Consider the following 19,380-nt stretch of genomic DNA (forward strand, 5'->3'; position numbering starts at 1 on the left):
TGTTGCAGATTTAAGCTGCGTTCAGACCTGCAGTGGTTAGAAGTATCTCAGATGTGATATGTGTGGAATGTTGCAGATTTAAAGCTGCGTTCAGACTTGCAGTGCTTAAAGTATCTCAGATGTGGTGTGTGTGGAATGTTGCAGTTTTAAGCTGCGTTCAGACCTGCAGTGGTTAGAAGTATCTCAGATGTGATATGTGTGGAATGTTGCAGATTTAAAGCTGCGTTCAGACCGCCAGTGGTTAAAGTATCTCAGATGTGGTGTGTGTGTGGAATGTTGCAGATTTAAGCTGCGTTCAGACCTGCAGTGGTTAGAAGCATCTCAGATGTGGTGTGTGTGTGGAATGTTGCAGATTTAAAGTTGCATTCAGACCTGCAGTGGTAAGAAGTTTCTCAGATGTGATATGTTTGGAATGTTGCAGATTTAAAGCTGCGTTCAGACCTGCAGTGGTTAGAAGTATCTCAGATGTGATATGTGTGGAATGTGGCAGATTTTAAACTGCGTTCAGACTTGCAGTAGTGTGAAGCATCTCAGATGTGATATGTTTGGAATGTTGCAGATTTAAAGCTGCGTTCAGACCTGCAGTGAATAGAAGTATCTCAGATGGGATATGTGTGGAATGTTGCAGATTTTAAACTGCGTTCAGACTTGCAGTAGTGTGAAGCATCTCAGATGTGATATGTTTGGAATGTTGCAGATTTAAAGCTGCGTTCAGACCTGCAGTGGTTAGAAGTATCTCAGATGTGATATGTTTGGAATGTTGCAGATTTAAAGCTGCGTTCAGACTTGCAGTTGTTAAAGTATCTCAGATGTGGTGTGTGTGTGGAATGTGGCGGATTTAAAGCTGCGTTCAGACTTGCAGTGGTTGGAAGCATCTCAGATGTGAAATGTGTGGAATGTTGCAGATTTAAAGCTGCGTTCAGACTTGCAGTGGTTAAAGTATCTCAGATGTGGTATGTGTGTGGAATGTTGCAGATTTAAAGTTGCATTCAGACCTGCAGTGGTTAGAAGTATCTCAGATGTGATATGTGTGGAATGTTGCAGATTTAAAGCTGCGTTCAGACCTGCAGTGGTTAAAGTATCTCAGATGTGGTGTGTGTGTGGAATGTTGCAGATTTAAAGCTGCGTTCAGACTTGCAGTGCTTAAAGTATCTCAGATGTGGTGTGTGTGGAATGTTGCAGTTTTAAGCTGCGTTCAGACCTGCAGTGGTTAGAAGTATCTCAGATGTGATATGTGTGGAATGTTGCAGATTTAAAGCTGCGTTCAGACCGCCAGTGGTTAAAGTATCTCAGATGTGGTGTGTGTGTGGAATGTGGCAGATTTAAGCTGCGTTCTGACCTGCAGTGGTTAGAAGCATCTCAGATGTGGTGTGTGTGTGGAATGTTGCAGATTTAAAGTTGCATTCAGACCTGCAGTGGTAAGAAGTATCTCAGATGTGATATGTTTGGAATGTTGCAGATTTAAAGCTGCGTTCAGACCTGCAGTGGTTAGAAGTATCTCAAATGTGATATGTGTGGAATGTGGCAGATTTCAAGCTGCGTTCAGACTTGAAATTGTTAAAGTATCTCAGATGTGGTGTGTGTGTGGAATGTTGCAGATTTAAGCTGCGTTCAGACCTGCAGTGGTTAGAAGCATCTCAGATGTGGTGTGTGTGTGGAATGTTGCAGATTTAAAGTTGCATTCAGACCTGCAGTGGTAAGAAGTATCTCAGATGTGATATGTTTGGAATGTTGCAGATTTAAAGTTGCGTTCAGACCTGCAGTGGTTAGAAGTATCTCAGATGTGATATGTGTGGAATGTTGCAGATTTTAAACTGCGTTCAGACTTGCAGTAGTGTGAAGCATCTCAGATGTGATATGTTTGGAATGTTGCAGATTTAAAGCTGCGTTCAGACCTGCAGTGGTTAGAAGTATCTCAGATGTGATATGTGTGGAATGTGGCAGATTTAAAGCTGCGTTCAGACTTGCAGTTGTTAAAGTATCTCAGATGTGGTGTGTGTGTGGAATGTGGCGGATTTAAAGCTGCGTTCAGACTTGCAGTGGTTGGAAGACCCTCAGATGTGAAATGTGTGGAATGTTGCAGATTTAAAGCTGCGTTCAGACTTGCAGTGGTTAAAGTATCTCAGATGTGGTATGTGTGTGGAATGTTGCAGATTTAAAGTTGCATTCAGACCTGCAGTGGTTAGAAGTATCTCAGATGTGATATGTGTGGAATGTTGCAGATTTAAGCTGCGTTCAGACCTGCAGTGGTTAGAAGTATCTCAGATGTGATATGTGTGGAATGTTGCAGATTTAAAGCTGCGTTCAGACTTGCAGTGCTTAAAGTATCTCAGATGTGGTGTGTGTGGAATGTTGCAGTTTTAAGCTGCGTTCAGACCTGCAGTGGTTAGAAGTATCTCAGATGTGATATGTGTGGAATGTTGCAGATTTAAAGCTGCGTTCAGACCGCCAGTGGTTAAAGTATCTCAGATGTGGTGTGTGTGTGGAATGTTGCAGATTTAAGCTGCGTTCAGACCTGCAGTGGTTAGAAGCATCTCAGATGTGGTGTGTGTGTGGAATGTTGCAGATTTAAAGTTGCATTCAGACCTGCAGTGGTAAGAAGTTTCTCAGATGTGATATGTTTGGAATGTTGCAGATTTAAAGCTGCGTTCAGACCTGCAGTGGTTAGAAGTATCTCAGATGTGATATGTGTGGAATGTTGCAGATTTTAAACTGCGTTCAGACTTGCAGTAGTGTGAAGCATCTCAGATGTGATATGTTTGGAATGTTGCAGATTTAAAGCTGCGTTCAGACCTGCAGTGGTTAGAAGTATCTCAGATGTGATATGTGTGGAATGTGGCAGATTTAAAGCTGCGTTCAGACCTGCAGTGGTTAGAAGTATCTCAGATGTGATATGTGTGGAATGTGGCAGATTTAAAGCTGCGTTCAGACCTGCAGTGGTTAGAAGAATCTCAGATGTGATATGTGTGGAATGTTGCAGATTTAAGGCTGCATTCAGACTTGCAGTGGTTAAACTATCTCAGATGTGGTGTGTGTGTGGAATGTTGCAGATTTAAAGCTGCGTTCAGACCTGCAGTGGTTGGAAGCATCTCAGATGTGAAATGTGTGGAATGTTGCAGATTTAAAGCTGCGTTCAGACTTGCAGTGGTTAGAAGCATCTCAGATTTGGTGTGTGTGTGGAATGTTTCAGATTTAAAGCTGCGTTCAGACCTGCAGTGGTTAGAAGCATCTCAGACGTGGTGTGTGTGTGGAATGTTGCAGATTTAAAGCTGCGTTCAGACTTGCAGTGGTTAAAGTATCTCAGATGTGGTGTGTGTTTGAAATGTTGCAGATTTTAAACTGCGTTCAGACCTGCAGTGGTTAGAAGCATCTCAGATGTGATATGTGTCATCTTCCCGAGGCAACTGACTATAAAAGTCCAGTTTCCACCATTGCCGAACTAGGCTGGTATTATGGAGTTACATTTTGGCTGGACTAACGAGTCTATGTATAGTCCAATCAAAATTACGCACCGAAATGGAAATCCGGTTCGTAAAGTGTCATGCAGATTTCGGTCGACTGCAGCATTTGCAAAGCATGTGCACCGCTAACTCGTCAACAAATATTTTCTAAATCTTTTCATGTTTTTAATCAAGGTGCTCACGTGATTTGATGCACTTCACGATGTAAGACTCGTTTTATCACAATATAGATCTTGATTATCGATCAGATCGTCTTGACTGGGCGCCACTGTTTTGTTTGAAGCAAATACAAATGATACGAGAGGTTGAATCTGATTGGTCAGTAGGAGAGGCATAGAAAGGACATAACTAGCAACTTGACTTTTTAAAGTCAGTTAACTCCTTGCCTCGGGAAATGGATATGTGTGTGGAATGTTGCAGATTTAAAGCTGCGTTCAGACCTGTAGTGATTAAAGAATCTCAGATGTGGTGTGTGTGTGGAATGTTGCAGATGATGCAGAGTGGCAATGAGGAAGCTGTGGCCATTGCCTCATCGACGCTGTGTAACCTGCTGCTGGAGTTCTCCCCTAGCAAGGAAGTATGATACTACCTTATCAAGTTAATCTTAACCTCAATAGGATCTACAAATAAATAATGTATTCATCTGCTCTGGGGGAAAAAAACACTTTTCTTTTTTTGTGTGAATGTTAATGAGTGCTTTTGCTTCCCTACATTATACAAACAGATAGTACTGGAACGGAGAGACAGTTGAAACAGTCTACAGCCCGTGCCCCGATACCAACAAGTTAATGATATTGACTTTCTGTTGACATGTTACCTATTATTTGGGCGTAATATGTTTTTGGTTATCTTCCAGGCACTCTCCACATTCTGGTTGTGTTTTGGGGCATGGTTCTCATGTTTTTCCAGTAACATGTTCCACTTAACATTTATTTCTGATAATTACTCTTATGTGCTTGTTTACATTTTTGCAGAATGTATTCTATGCATTGTACTTTGTGTAAACGTCCCGAGTTGGGGAAAGACCCACATCATCTTTGCCCTTACTGCTGACCGGCATGTTCTTTTGCAAACCGATGCTCTGTTTGCTCTTCTATGACAATTCTAGAATTTGCATCTTACAGAAGAGCTCTTGTTAAGCGCTCGACACAACTTGCGAAACTTCTTCCCGGGATTCTGCAGGTTCCTGTTGCCATTCCAGTACACCTGAAGACCTCCCTGATTCCTTTGGCAAGCGCTGTTGGCTACTGTCTCCGGAAAGTCGCCAGAATGTCGCCTGCAGGCACATGGACATCGTTAACGGTCACCGACAAGTCACCAGGCTGTCTTCTCGCCCCATACTTCTGGTCACATCTCTTCCACTTTTCATTTCCCCTGCGCTTCACCGGAGCGAGGTGCCTCCCCCCAGGTGGAACACAATGTCTCGGATTCAGGTGATGTTCTCCAGTTAGTTGTTGATTTGGCCTGATTGCTGGACGCTGCCTTTACGGCCCTCCCTGTCCAACCGTATATTCAGATCCCTAGAATCCGGAAGGAGCATAGCCCGTTCTACTCCATGTACTTTGCTAACTTCTCGCTTCCCATTGATGAGGGCGTCCCTATGCTTGTCGGATCCTCTGAAACAAGTTCATCGATCCCTATGACTGATACGCAACTGGGTTGGATGGACGCGGCTGTTTGCCACTCCCCTTATCCTGTTGGCAGTGGCTTCCGCCAACTCGACCAATACAAGACAGTTTGGACAAACATCCATCTGAAGCTAATGATCAGCTACTTTCTGCCTTGCACTGGCAACGACGACAGCGTGGTTCACATGTCAACATGCCGCCAATAATGACTAGGCTCAAAAACAATTGCTAGGTGCTCGGCTTTACTTAAGCAGTCTTCTTTAAGACTCAGTTGATGTGCCACTCTTGGTCTGGTTCGTTTCTTTTCCACAGCCAGGTCCCTACAGTAGCAAAGGGCGCACAGAGTTGGGATGCTTACCAACAATAGTTTCTTCTCCTTAACAATAAGGAACGTCTTCCCAGCTCTCTCAAATCTTCTCCTTAACAATAAGGAACGTCTTCCCCAGGTCTCTCAAATCAGATTTTGGAAGGGCAGCCTAGTCTCACGAGGGAGCCCTCTTGCTTTTGGCACAAGTGCCAGTCCCTTAAGAAATACCAGAACTACAAGGCCCCTTGCTCAGGATGTTTTTCTGGCAGGGACCGCCGACATAAATGACTTCCCTCAGACGCCCCCGCAACCAGGAACTTCCTCTGCCAGTTGTCCTTTTTCAGCAAGTAGGAGGTTGACTTCAAGGGTACAGGAGGAATTGGCAGCTGTTACAGGATCCATTTATCATGTGGATCCTTTGATATGGGTTTCACCTATAGTTTCATGCCATTCCTCCTCTCACTACCACCCCATTGGAACCTCAATATCGGCCTCTATAGGCCAGTATCGACTTACTGAGTGGCAAGAATGCACTGGAAAAATTGGACGCTGACACCATCCAGTCAGGATTTTATTCACCCAAGAAGGGTTCCTCCAAACTGTGGATGATTCACAATCTGGCGCTTATCTCGCTCCTCCGCCGCAGTTGCAGATGATCTCCAACTGCACCCTTCACCACCTGATAAAATCGATGGACCACCTCATCAGTTTGGACCCACAGTTTGCCTACCTGCATGTTCTCATTCATGCAGCGCATCATTGATTCAGTGGAAAGTGCTCCCATTTGGAATTTCTACAGCCCCATGGTTGTTCACGTGTATAACCAAGCCCATAGTTTCGTTCCTTCACCGGAGGGGAATTCGGTTCAACGCCTACCTCGACGATTGCATCATCAGCCACAGCTTCCTTCAGACCGAGATTTTTTAGCCAGATTTCACCCTTCAACTCCATGAGTTTGGTTGGGTGGTCAAGTTGGAGAAGTCGGATCTTAATCCCTTTCGCCACCTCACTTTCATTGGCAGCTACTTTCTGACAGTTCACTACAAGTTCCAGATCGGTTTGAAGCCATCCAATCCAGGGCCCAGTGAGCACAAGGTCAACCACTCGATCTCCGCCCTTTTCAGATCCTGGCCCATCATATTCTGGGATGTCGCAATGTGTTAGCAGACTCACTTTCTCGACCTTATCGTCCTTCCCCCACAGAGCGCATAACTTTTCTGCCCCCATTTCTTCTTACCCAGGTCATTCACAAAGCAGACCAGGCCTGTATTCAATAGGCCGAGGCGCTTTCCGAGGCGCTTACTTAGCGCTCTCCGCGGACGTTCGGGTGCAATCGAACAATGTGTCAACTTCCGCCAGCAGAGGGCGTGATTTTCAAAATGGGGTTGCAGACTGATTTTAGCAATGTTGTTGAACATGTGTATGTAAAGTATTATTGTTTAGAATAAAGATACGATAAACATAACGTTAGTTAGACGGTCACCGATCAGACAACAAAACTCTATTTTATGGCATTATCGTGATATATGTCGGACCCAACTCATGTAATCCTACCGACTTATTTAACATCAAATTATAGACCGTGATTGTGTTGATTTGCTGCTGATTGTGTACAGCCAATTGTCAGTGACACTTGACACTGAGTGAGATTTCTCAGTTTGCTGTACAAGTCACTAGTGCTAGATGGGCTCGTCAGGGATCAGATATCAGTTTGCTATATCCGTTAGTTCACTGTAGAGAGTTCGTTATGTACGCAAATTTTATATGATAATATATAGGAGATAAATCGTGGATTTTGTAACAGTTCGTTCAATCTGTTTGTTCACTCTATCCGTGTTCGTTATATCCGTGCCCTACTGTATTTACAAATGTACTGGGGTAAATAAAATAATGTTTGATTGGAACGTTAGGTAAATAAGGACTTCTGGTTCAGCACGTATATCTTATATCTTATCCACAAGTTAACTTTCTACCGAACAATGATCACATATCTTTTGACTTGACAAAATATCTTGTTCCCTTAGCAATCTATTAATCAGTGATTCATCAGCTCAAAAATGTTCCAAGTATTTTGGAAATCCTTAAACCAAATATCCCTATGGTTCTCTAATTGATTTCGGAAATCCCCCTAAAGTTTGGATGCCATACTATTCTAAAATCATACAGGGGCGGTCGGGTAGCCTAGTGGTTAAAGCGTTCGCTCGTCACGCCGACGACCTGGGTTCGATTCCCGACATGGGTATGATGTGTGAAGCCCATTTCTGGTGTCCCCCGCCATGATATTGCTGGAATATTCCTTAAAGCGGCGTAAAACCATACTCACTCACTCACTCACTCACCAAAATCATACAGAAAAATTCTATAAAATATTTTTAAAAATCAGAATATGTATTTGAAATTCTTTCTGTCTTAATATTAATATACCCTTGAAATAGATTGGACGTAATTTATTAACTATTCCATAATATAAATAAATAAGGAAATAATATACTGTTGAAGTACAGTTTGTATGTGTGTATGAGTGAGTGAGTAATTTTTGCTTAACACCGCATCAGCAATCTTGCAGCTATTCGCGGCGAGGTATGTGTGTATGGGAGTGTAATATATTTGATGAATCACCAGATTTGCTGACGTCAGGGGGAAATTGAAATTAGACCCATAAGAAAATTTGTATTGAAGCCATCAGCCTTATAATCGAAGATGTGGATTTACGAACTCAAATAAAATCTTATTTTTTAAAACTGCATTCCAGGTACCTTATTTAACTGTTATTTACCCACTAATGGGTAAAAACATAATTGTTTGATATTTATATTCATATATATTTAATTTCAGTATATTCAGGACAGTTATTAAGGGGAATAAATTAATTGTGTTTCATTGTACCCCAAAGGCCATTCGTCAGCATTTTCCCCTTTCATAACCTGCTTGTCCCAGAATAACATAAGTTGGCCACAAATGCCCCGACGGCATGGGACGTTGTCCACATCACCACTGGTTTAGTTGTCAGGGACAAAATTGATTATTTATAGCCCGCCAGGATATTGCTGGCATATTGTAGACTGCAGTAAAAAACCCAAATTGCAATGTTTTAGATTTATTTAAGAAAAGACAGACTTCTATGAAAATATCTGAATTTACCTTTTCTTTTAGACAAATGAAGGTTTATATCGCATAATAATATATGTCAAATGTTAACAAATAGAAATCAAATGAGTGTTATTGGGACAAAACTGCAACTTCATACCAAATTTTATTATACATGTATCTTGTTCACAAACAGCACATGAAAAGGTTTTATTCTGTTCTGAAATTAACATGGGTTGCAAGGAAAAATACTCTGTGCTGCGAGACGTTTCTGAATGAAGCTAAAACAATTGGGTTTTCCTGGTTTTAACAAGTGACAAGTCTTCCAATAAATGTAATCACTAATGTGGTGGTATCAAACTTCACCACTGTGTGTGTGTATGTCTAACAAGTTCTTCCATGTCGAAAATGTAATGTTCACAGGCCCCGCATTTGTCCAAGTCCGCCATCTTTGTCCCTCGGCGTGCCATCTCCTCAGTATGCGCGGAGGCACTAGAAAGCGCTCTCAGCATGCGTTTCATCCATTAGAAAATATTCGGAGGCGCTTGCTGGCACATCGGCTCCAAACAGCTTATTGAATGCACCTCAGACCTGTCCTCTGGATCTGATTTTGGTCGCGCTTTACTGGCCGGCCACAGTTTGGTTTCCAAGCCTTCTTCAGCTTGCCAGACAACCAGTGTTGCATCTTCTGGCATGGCCGAATATGCTGCTCAACACCAGACAACCACATCAAGACCCCAACAACTACTATCTGCTTGTATGGTATGACTCCAGAAGTCCCTGATCGCTGTCTCTAGGGCTCATCGTTCATTGCTCATCTTGCTTTCTGCTCAATCAGACACATCGTTTTGGTGGAGGCCAGGAGGCTGACTTCTTGGTTTATCTATGCTAGTCCCGTCACCTTGCTGGTTCCAGTATTGCAACGTATCTTGCGGCACTCCATTCTGTCTTGCTGCACTTTTTGTCTGAGGTTTTCGACTGGATGGTCAGACTAAGAAGTTCCGTCCTCCTGCTTGGGATCTCAATTTTGGTTTATATGGCTTACGCCAAGCAACTGTACGAAGCGCTCATGTCTGCCTCGTTGAAGATCTCACCATAAAGTCCTGCTATCTCCTGGCTCTTGCCACGGTGGTCAGGGTTAGTGAGCTTCATGCCCTTGATGTCACCCGGGTCAGGTTCGACCAGCGACCTCACGGCCTGGTTCACCTTGGTCTTTCTTGGGACTTCATCGCTAAAAATCAAATTCCGGGTCAACCTGATCCGCATGTTCATGTCCCACAACTTTCGGAGATCGTCAGTCCACATGATAATGTGGAACTCGATCTTCAGAAACAGCTTCAGTCCACTTATCTTGGCCCAGCAGCTGACGTGCCCTATCATTGAACGTGCCCTATCTGAGGAACTAGGTCGCCTGTGGCCCCACTTGCTCTGCTGGCACCTGCTGACGAGGTAGGACCACACCTTGTTTCAGTCCTTTATGAATATTCTGGGTTGCAGTCATTACCTGGTAAAGTATTGGTACCGTTTTCCCCCACTCTCTCGAGCTGGATGCGGTCTGCCTTGTTATTTACCTTTTGTCAAGTGATGTTCTCTCTGCCTTCAGCCCACCATTCTGTTCCGAGAGGGCTTGACCCGCATCCAATCTCCCAGACTATTGAGACTGGAGTCGCTGCCTCGCTGTCGCCTGTAGGTTTCCTTGTCTGATTCCTTCGCTGTGATGCCTCAGTGTGACTGGCGTTTCTCACATTAAGCCCGCTTTCCATGTCAGTTGAATAAAGCACAGTGTAGCGTCAGGTAGGGTGAAACATGAGCATTTCTGAATAAATGCAATATTTTTATACCCACCTGGTGCTACACCTTTTGGCCAACCCAGACTGCGTCCGCCTCCTCTGAATCACCTTTCTGGCACCACTGCAGTCATACAGTGAAGAATATGAGGGATTATGGGCCAAGGTGGATAACCCGTGAGTATCGGGCTATGGGCTGTAGTCTGTTTGAACTGTCTCTCCTATTCCAGTCTGTTTATATAAGGTAGGGAATCCAAAGCACTTTAAGCAGGTAAGTATAAAAAACATTACATTTAATCAGAAATCAGTTGAGGCTGTACATGAGTTTACAAAAATATTTGTTTCTACATTTCTGCAAAACATCTTCACAAAATGTGCTAAACATCTACACGATGTGTATTGCTAAGACAATTATAAATGAGCTGATATTTGAAGAATTAAGTTTCTTTTCAAGTATTGTTCCATATCATTAATATTATTCATTTTCAGCCTATTCTAGAGTGTGGAGCTATCAATATCCTAGCCAGTCTTGCCAGTCGTAATGAGGCCCCGCTGAGACTGAATGGAGTGTGGGGGTTGATGGTGAGAGTCGTACAACACTTAACACCTTCAATCTTTTGCCCATGTTTTTTGTGAAAACTGCCATTGTCTAGTGTAAAGGACACAGGAAGATTAGTATGTTTGGTGATTTCCACATGGTTGAACTGCAGCCAGTAGTCACATGCCACTATTAGCTATTAGCCCAAACTTAGTAATCAATACATTTTCATGCCTGCCTGCTGCTCTACCCAACATCATTATGTTTGCTACATGTACCTACAGAGGCAGAAAATCATTACGTCTATTCCCATCTTTGTTTTCTTGATGACATACACCGTACACTTTGTGAATCCCATCAGCTGACAGTGTACAGTTGTAGGAAATGCTTCCACACTTATCTACCTTGTCCATTGTTGTATTTATCTGCCTTTCATGGTTGAGTACAGTATACAGTCATGTCATTTAGTCTGTTGTTTTATTTCAGAACATGGCATTTCAAGCAGACCAGAAAGTGAAGACTCAGATTGTTGAGACACTGGGGTCAGATCAGCTGTTTTGTCTTCTGTCAGACCAGAACCCCAACATTTTAATGAAGACTTTGGGTCTTTTGAGGAATCTCCTGTCAAACAAACCAGTAGGTTTGAAATTTCAGAAGTGCCAAGTAGGTTAAAGTTTTTTGTGCTGTCTACTCTGTGATTTGTGTTGGGCTCTGGGCTTCCTTCTTCTCTTGGACAGCATGTTGGAACAGTTTCAATGGGTTTCATTTCAGTTTGATGTAATCTGCATCTAGTTTGTTTCTTTGAATTTGCATGGAGGTAATGATCTTTTAACTCTCCTCCAAAACATTCTCTTTTCAATGGTGGTGTAAATTTGAGAAAGATCATTGAAACTTTTAATTTTCATAAATCTCTTCTCCTCTTGCATCTCAGTACATCTTTAGACACCCAGCTGTTACACACATGTAGTTAATGGAAGCACTGTCCCTCTAATTATGACATTCCTATACAATACACTATTCCAATCTGTTAAATTAAACATTGAAAACTGAAACAACAATCACTACATGTATAGAACAATGAATGAAGGTAACAAGAGGCTTATGTTTCGCCAGTTGGATTCTTGTTGTCCAATATTCAACATTATAGGAGCCCCTGCTCTAATTACTGCCCAAACAACCCCCACTCTCTCCAGGACTCCTTTCCTATATGCTGGTCAGTCATTGTGCAGCTTCAAATTATGGCCAGTTCTCCCGCAATATCTGAAGGACTTAAGATCAGAAAGTAATCAGGATTGAGTAAACCACATGTCATGTGAAAGACAAGCTTGAAAACATTTGTTTACCAATCTAAGAATTGTTGTTTGTCATAGAGGACTCCCTATTCCAAGGTCCACACACTCCCGACTTCTGGCAAGTGCTTAATATCTTCCATACTTCATTTCATCTTGTCCTGTAGTTTCAGAATCTCATCTGTTGACTGTCTTTCATGATACCATACTCATGCGGGGGGCATGGGTGGCCCAGTCGTCCAAGGCGCCGGGATTTGCCGTGCAGAGTTGCCTCCCTTGGTCGCGCCAGAAACCTATGATTGTGGGTTCGAATCCCGGTTCGCCCCGATTATGTTTCTAGGTTTGTCAGCCCCATTCCCGTGCTCGTGGGTTTCACCGAAGTGGTAAATGTCTGAGACCTGCATCACTTCGGGCTTTCCTCCCACATTAAGCCGACATGCCGTGATATGACTGGAATACTGTTAAAAGCGGCGTTAAACCCAACTCACTCACTCACCATACTCATGCAAATATTCAAGAATAATCTCACTCAAATGTTTACAGACATTGACCAAATTTCAGCACATCGACAGTATCATGAACGTGTATGGGAAACAGGTGATGCAGGCCGTTGTCTTTATTCTAGAGGGAGATCACTCCGTGGATGTCAAGGAACAGGTGTGTTGTTTTGCTCTTGTTGTGTTGTATGGAATGGTTACAGTATACTTAGCTTCAAAGAGGTGTGCCACATACAGGGCTCTCAGTGGTAGTTCCTAGTGTATACAATACCAACCAAACATTATCTCCATTGCACAGATATTAATACATTCAGACTTCATGGGAATATGATTTATTCTGCCATACTTGAGGATATTTACACATCACCACTGCCAGTTTTGTAGTAGCCTTTTTAAAATGGTTAACCAGAAGCTTTGAACTGATCACCACAGGTGAAAATAGAGGTTTTATGATTGATAGGTATACAGACTGTAATTAACATATTTCCAGACTCTCTGTATCCTGGCAAACATCGCAGATGGAGATAGTGCCAAGGATGTCATTATGGCTAATGAGGATGTTCTGAAGAAGCTCATGTCTTACATGGTGAGGAGTGGAATACCTTGCATACAGTGTCAGCCACCAAGTCTGCTGTTTAGAAGTAGTGTATTAAGAAGGGGTGGGTGGGTGTTGTCCACTGAGTTTTACATTTGTTTGCACAGGGAGTCTGTCTAGGTATCACTAACAATGTCCCTGTCCATGGGTTAGTGTTTGTACAGGGTGTCCATGGTGTAGTGTTTGTACAGGGACTAGGTACCACTAACAATGTCCCTGTCCATAGGTTAGTGTTTGTACAGGGTGTCCATGGTGTAGTGTTTGTACAGGGTGTCCATGGTGTAGTGTTTGTACAGGGACTCGGTACCACTAACAATGTCCCTGTCCATAGGTTAGTGTTTGTACAGGGTGTCCATGGTGTAGTGTTTGTACAGGGACTCGGTACCACTAACAATGTCCCTGTCCATAGGTTAGTGTTTGTACAGGGTGTCCATGGTGTAGTGTTTGTACAGGGACTCGGTACCACTAACAATGTCCCTGTCCATAGGTTAGTGTTTGTACAGGGTGTCCATGGTGTAGTGTTTGTACAGGGTGTCCATGGTGTAGTGTTTGTACAGGGACTCGGTACCACTAACAATGTCCCTGTCCATAGGTTAGTGTTTGTACAGGGTGTCCATGGTGTAGTGTTTGTACAGGGTGTCCATGGTGTAGTGTTTGTACAGGGACTCGGTACCACTAACAATGTCCCTGTCCATAGGTTAGTGTTTGTACAGGGTGTCCATGGTGTAGTGTTTGTACAGGGTGTCCATGGTGTAGTGTTTGTACAGGGTGTCCATGGTGTAGTGTTTGTACAGGGTGTCCATGGTGTAGTGTTTGTACAGGGACTAGGTACCACTAACAATGTCCCTGTCCATAGGTTAGTGTTTGTACAGGGTGTCCATGGTGTAGTGTTTGTACAGGGTGTCCATGGTGTAGTGTTTGTACAGGGTGCCCATGGTGTAGTGTTTGTACAGGGTGTCCATGGTGTAGTGTTTGTACAGGGTGTTCATGGTGTAGTGTTTGTACAGGGATTAGGTACCACAAACAATGTCCCTGTCCATGGTGTAGTGTTTGTACAGGGTGTCCATGGTGTAGTGTTTGTACAGGGTGTCCATGGTGTAGTGTTTGTACAGGGACTAGATACCACTAACAATGTCCCTGTCCATGGTGTAGTGTTTGTACAGGGTGTTCATGGTGAAGTGTTTGTACGGGATGTCCATGGCGTAGTGTTTGTACAGGGTGTTCATGGTGTAGTGTTTGTACAGGGTGTCCATGGTGTAGTGTTTGTACAGGGACTAGGTACCACCAACGATGTCCCTGTCCATGGCGTAGTGTTTGTACAGGGTGTTCATGGTGTAGTGTTTGTACAGGGTGTCCATGGTGTAGTGTTTGTACAGGGTGTAGGTATCACTAACAATGTCCCTGTCCATGGTGTAGTGTTTGTACAAGGTGTTCATGGTGTAGTGTTTGTACAGGGTGTCCATGGTGTAGTGTTTGTACAGGGACTAGATACCACTAACAATGTCCCTGTCCATGGTGTAGTGTTTGTACAGGGTGTCCATGGTGTAGTGTTTGTACAGGGTGTCCATGGTGTAGTGTTTGTACAGGGTGTTCATGGTGTAGTGTTTGTACAGGGACTAGGTACCACAAACAATGTCCCTGTCCATGGTGTAGTGTTTGTACAGGGTGTCCATGGTGTAGTGTTTGTGCAGGGTGTCCATGGTGTAGTGTTTGTACAGGGTGTCCATGGTGTAGTGTTTGTACAGGGACTAGGTACCCCCAATGATGTCCCTGTCCATGGCGTAGTGTTTGTACAGGGTGTCCATGGTGTAGTGTTTGTGCAGGGTGTCCATGGTGTAGTGTTTGTACAGGGTGTCCATGGTGTAGTGTTTGTACAGGGACTAGGTACCCCCAATGATGTCCCTGTCCATGGCGTAGTGTTTGTACAGGGTGTTCATGGTGTAGTGTTTGTACAGGGTGTCCATGGTCTAGTGTTTGTAAAGGGTGTCCATGGTGTAGTGTTTGTACAGGTTGTCCATGGTGTAGTGTTTGTACAGGGAGTCCATGGTGTAGTGATATACAGGGACTCGATGCCACTAACAATGTCCCTGTCTTATGTAATGAGAATGGATTTTTGCCATTTGAAATATTAAAAGTACGTTATGATATACAGGGTACAATATTAGATTATAATAAGGTTAAACTTAGTATACCTAAAGAATGGAGAGACACTGTCAATCATTATATCAAAATACCAATATATGACTTAAATCTTAGTTCACAATTGAGGGATATATTTATACCTGTTCAAGGATCTAGGTACTTTTATGATAGACTAATTACAATAACAAAACCACCCTTAGTAAATGGAAAATGGCAATCACTTTTTGATAATGATATTCAATGGAAAGAAGTTTATTCAAATTTCAGAAAATGTACTAAAGATACTAAATTGATTGACTTTCAGTTTAAGTTTATCCACAGAATAATTTACACCAAAAAGGAATTATTAAGAATGAAACTAGTTGATAATGATATTTGCTCCTTTTGTGACTTAAATGGCGAAAACCTTATACATGTATATTGGGAATGTGAATATGTTAAACACTTTTGGAGCAAACTGGAAACCTTTTAAAACCTTGACACAAATACTAGGATCTCACTTACCAAATACTCAGTTATTTTTGGATTCGACAAAAATAAACTTTTACTTAATCATATTATAATATCCAGTAAAAGATATATATATATATATCAAGTATTAAGGGTGAGAAACCAATTTTTGATAATTTTAGGAAAATACTAAAAGAGACAGCGATGATTGAAAAATTCATTGCCACCAAAAACAATGGTCTATTACAATTTGAACGAAAATGGGGAAAAACCCTACACAAATTAATATAATACTCATGCCCTGTACAATAAGGCTATAGATCAGCTATGCCTCAAATAGCAATACTACCATAATTGTTTTATTTCTATCTGACTATCGATACAACTTTTCATGCTCTTCTTGAGGCATATCATGTGTGTGTGTGTGAGTGTGTGTGCGTGTGCGTGTGCGTGGGTGTGTTTCAATTATGCATGCTATATTTATATCACAAGAAATGTACATCTATGTAACGTATTTTCACTACAATTGACTAAACCTACTGTGTAACCTCTGAACCTGATGTACAACTCTTCGAAAGGAATAAAAAATGTCAAAAAAAACCAAAAAAACAAAAACAATGTCCCTGTCCATGGTGTAGTGTTTGTACAGGGTGTCCATGGTGTAGTGTTTGTACAGGTTGTCCATGGTGTAGTGTTTGTACAGGGAGTCCATGGTGTAGTGATATACAGGGACTCGATGCCACTAACAATGTACCTGTCTGTGGTGTAGTGTTTGTACAGGGTGTCCATGGTGTAGTGTTTGTACAGGGACTCGATGCCACTAACAATGTACCTGTCCGTGGTGTAGTGTTTGTACAGGGTGTCCATGGTGTAGTGTTTGTACAGGGACTCCATGCCACTAACGATGCCCCTGTCCATGGTGTAGTGTTTGTACAGGGTGTTCATGGTGTAGTGTTTGTACGGGGTGTCCATGGTGTAGTGTTTGTACGGGGTGTCCATGGTGAAGTGTTTGTACGGGGTGTCCATGGTGTAGTGTTTGTACGGGGTGTCCATGGTGTAGTGTTTGTACGGGGTGTCCATGGTGAAGTGTTTGTACGGGGTGTCCATGGTGTAGTGTTTGTACGGGGTGACCATGGTGTAGTGTTTGTACGGGGTGTCCATGGTGAAGTGTTTGTACGGGGTGTCCATGGTGTAGTGTTTGTACGGGGTGTCCATGGTGTAGTGTTTGTACAGGGCGTCCTGTGTCTAGATGTCACTAACAATGTCCCTGTCCATGGTGTAGTGTTTGTACAGGGTGTCCATGGTGTAGTGTTTGTTCGGGGTGTCCATGGTGTAGTGTTTGTAGAGGGCGTCCTGTGTCTAGATGTCACTAACAATGTCCCTGTCCATGGTGTAGTGTTTGTTTAGTTATGTGAGTTGTATGTTTCTGTTCCTCACAGGTTCACAGCAATGTCAAGCTGCAGATTGCTGCTACGTTCTGCATCTCCAACCTGGTCTGCAATGAGGAGGAAGGTAGGCAAAGTACATCTTGCCAGACACTACTTAGAACACAATATAGTAGAAAGTAGAGGCAGTTTGCATTTCCTAGCCATATTACAATTTCTTTGTAGCCTGTACTAAAACAGGAACCCAATTCCAGTATTTTCCAAGCTGTGCCTTTATATCTGTCAAGTGTTGGTTGATGAGTGAATGAGATATACCTGCTGTTTAGGTGCATACAATCGACAGACCCGACTCCGGGACATGGGCGTCCAGAAGCTCCTGCAGCAGCTGCTGGGTACACAAGACTCCACGCTCTTTGACAAGTAAGTTCAAGCGATGCACATGGCAAACTTCCTGAGTTGCAGCTGCAGTCATATACCAGCATTTTGAGTCTAAAACTTACAATTCATTAACCAGGTAGCAATATTTTTCTCACATACAATTAGAGGCAATCTGTCCTCACCATTTTTAACTCACCTGTTAGAGGCACCTGGTGATATGACTGAACTAATGGATGGTGTTGTTTTCAGGGTGAAGACAGCACTGCAGCAGTTCTCCTAGTCTGCACAGTTAACAAGTTCTGTAGGAAGCATGTGGTAGTCTGATGTTCATCACCATTGTTGCGTGTGAGTGTATACATGTATAATAAACTATTTATGTCATGCAGTCTTCGTTTTGCGCTCATATTTTCTGGACAAAGGATTTAAAATTCAAGTGTTGAGTTCTAATGGCATAGCCATCAAGCTATTGAGTATCTATGAGTTATGTCTAACAGTGTTTCAATTCAGAAGGTTTGTACTAGGAAATATGCTATCTAGGTTCATTCATAATTATTACAAGATGATTCACAGCTGCCACTTTGTCATATAAATAAAAAAAATTAAATAGCTCGGTATAGTAAGATTTAATATAAGAAAGATATTTTGATTATATGTGTTCTCTCTAGCTCACTCCAGCCAAAACCTTCCCTGATGTCAAAGGATGGCATTTTAAAAATAAAACTATAACCCCATCAAGAAATTATAGTATTAGGCACAAAGTAGTCATAAAGTATGTCATTGATTTATTGGTATTTCAACAAGAGGTATATCATGGTATATTATGGGGAACAAAACTCTGTGAAACATGTAGCTTAATTAGCTTTTCCTTATAAACAACAGCAAACACATTTAAAAGTGTAAAAATAGTAATTTATTGAGACTCTAACACACCAAGTGTAAAACATGAAACTGTTTTGCGTAGATATGCGTATTAAGTCTTTGAAAGGCATTTAGAAGTGATACTCATAAGGAAGAGAGTTTATGGATGTTGACTAATAATAAAGAAGTTGACATCCATGAAGTCTCTTCCTGATATGTGTATTAATTGTTAGTATGAAATCAAACATGTTCAGTAATGGATAGGAAAGTGAGATACTTTTGCCAACTTGTCAGCTGTGGAGTAGACTCTGTACATAACTTGAATACATAACAACCTCACCATTACAGATTCATAGCCTACTGAAAACCATTCACAACACTAAGAATGTGGAACTGTTTCCAAACTATCAGTATGTGTCAAGTCCTGGTAAGCCCCGGTTTCTCACATGAAACACTGATACAGTTTCAACATTGGTGCCCCTGGCATCTTCACTAAGTTCAGCCTTGTCACATCCACATCATTTCCTAGCTATATATTAGAGATCATGGTAATACAAACTTTTCAAATTATATTTCTTACCTTTTGCGAACTTTGACCGACCAATGAAATGACTACTAGGTAACAAGAGGTCAACATTAGCCAATCAGAAAGCTACTTTCTCAAGCTTTACGGCACTAGTTTCAAATTGGCGACTTCCATTTCAGACTATGCTTTGAAAAATATTGATTCAAAATTTGAAAACTGAACAAAAGAAAACGCTGGAATATCTAATAGATGGCCGAGATTGTGTGGCAGTATTTCCCACCGGCTATGGAAATCTCTTCCATTTTCAAATACGAAGATTTTGATGAAATCAATCATTCAGCCCATAACTGTCTTTTGGAAGACCTAGTGTTAAGCACTGTTAACCTCTTTCAGGATGCATGATAAGAAAACATATTTCGACTGTCACTTTCCCAATCTGGTGACACTGATAG

General features: G+C 42.2%; 1 protein-coding gene across 6 annotated transcripts in view; it reads left to right on the forward strand.

Moving 5' to 3' along the window:
* LOC124123561 (armadillo repeat-containing protein 8-like) overlaps positions 1 to 17,929 on the forward strand; it is a 45,179-nt gene extending 27,250 nt beyond the window's left edge. Inside the window, exons 13-20 of one of the 6 annotated variants that reach the window (XM_046486753.2) lie at positions 3,952 to 4,038; positions 10,760 to 10,852; positions 11,295 to 11,471; positions 12,641 to 12,754; positions 13,085 to 13,180; positions 17,221 to 17,293; positions 17,493 to 17,586; positions 17,794 to 17,929. In XM_046486753.2, the coding sequence (XP_046342709.1) occupies positions 3,952 to 4,038; positions 10,760 to 10,852; positions 11,295 to 11,471; positions 12,641 to 12,754; positions 13,085 to 13,180; positions 17,221 to 17,293; positions 17,493 to 17,586; positions 17,794 to 17,824 (765 nt within the window). In that variant the 3' untranslated portion in view covers positions 17,825 to 17,929. The remainder of the gene's footprint in view (positions 1 to 3,951; positions 4,039 to 10,759; positions 10,853 to 11,294; positions 11,472 to 12,640; positions 12,755 to 13,084; positions 13,181 to 17,220; positions 17,294 to 17,492; positions 17,587 to 17,793) is intronic. The other 5 variants (XM_046486754.2, XM_046486755.2, XM_046486756.2 and 2 more) reach the window with 5 other exon arrangements.
* Positions 17,930 to 19,380: the final 1,451 nt, after the last annotated feature.

This window comes from Haliotis rufescens, unplaced genomic scaffold (genome assembly GCF_023055435.1).
Source record: "Haliotis rufescens isolate VD_foot unplaced genomic scaffold, xgHalRufe1.0.p SCAF_4, whole genome shotgun sequence".
Lineage (NCBI taxonomy): Eukaryota > Metazoa > Mollusca > Gastropoda > Lepetellida > Haliotidae > Haliotis > Haliotis rufescens.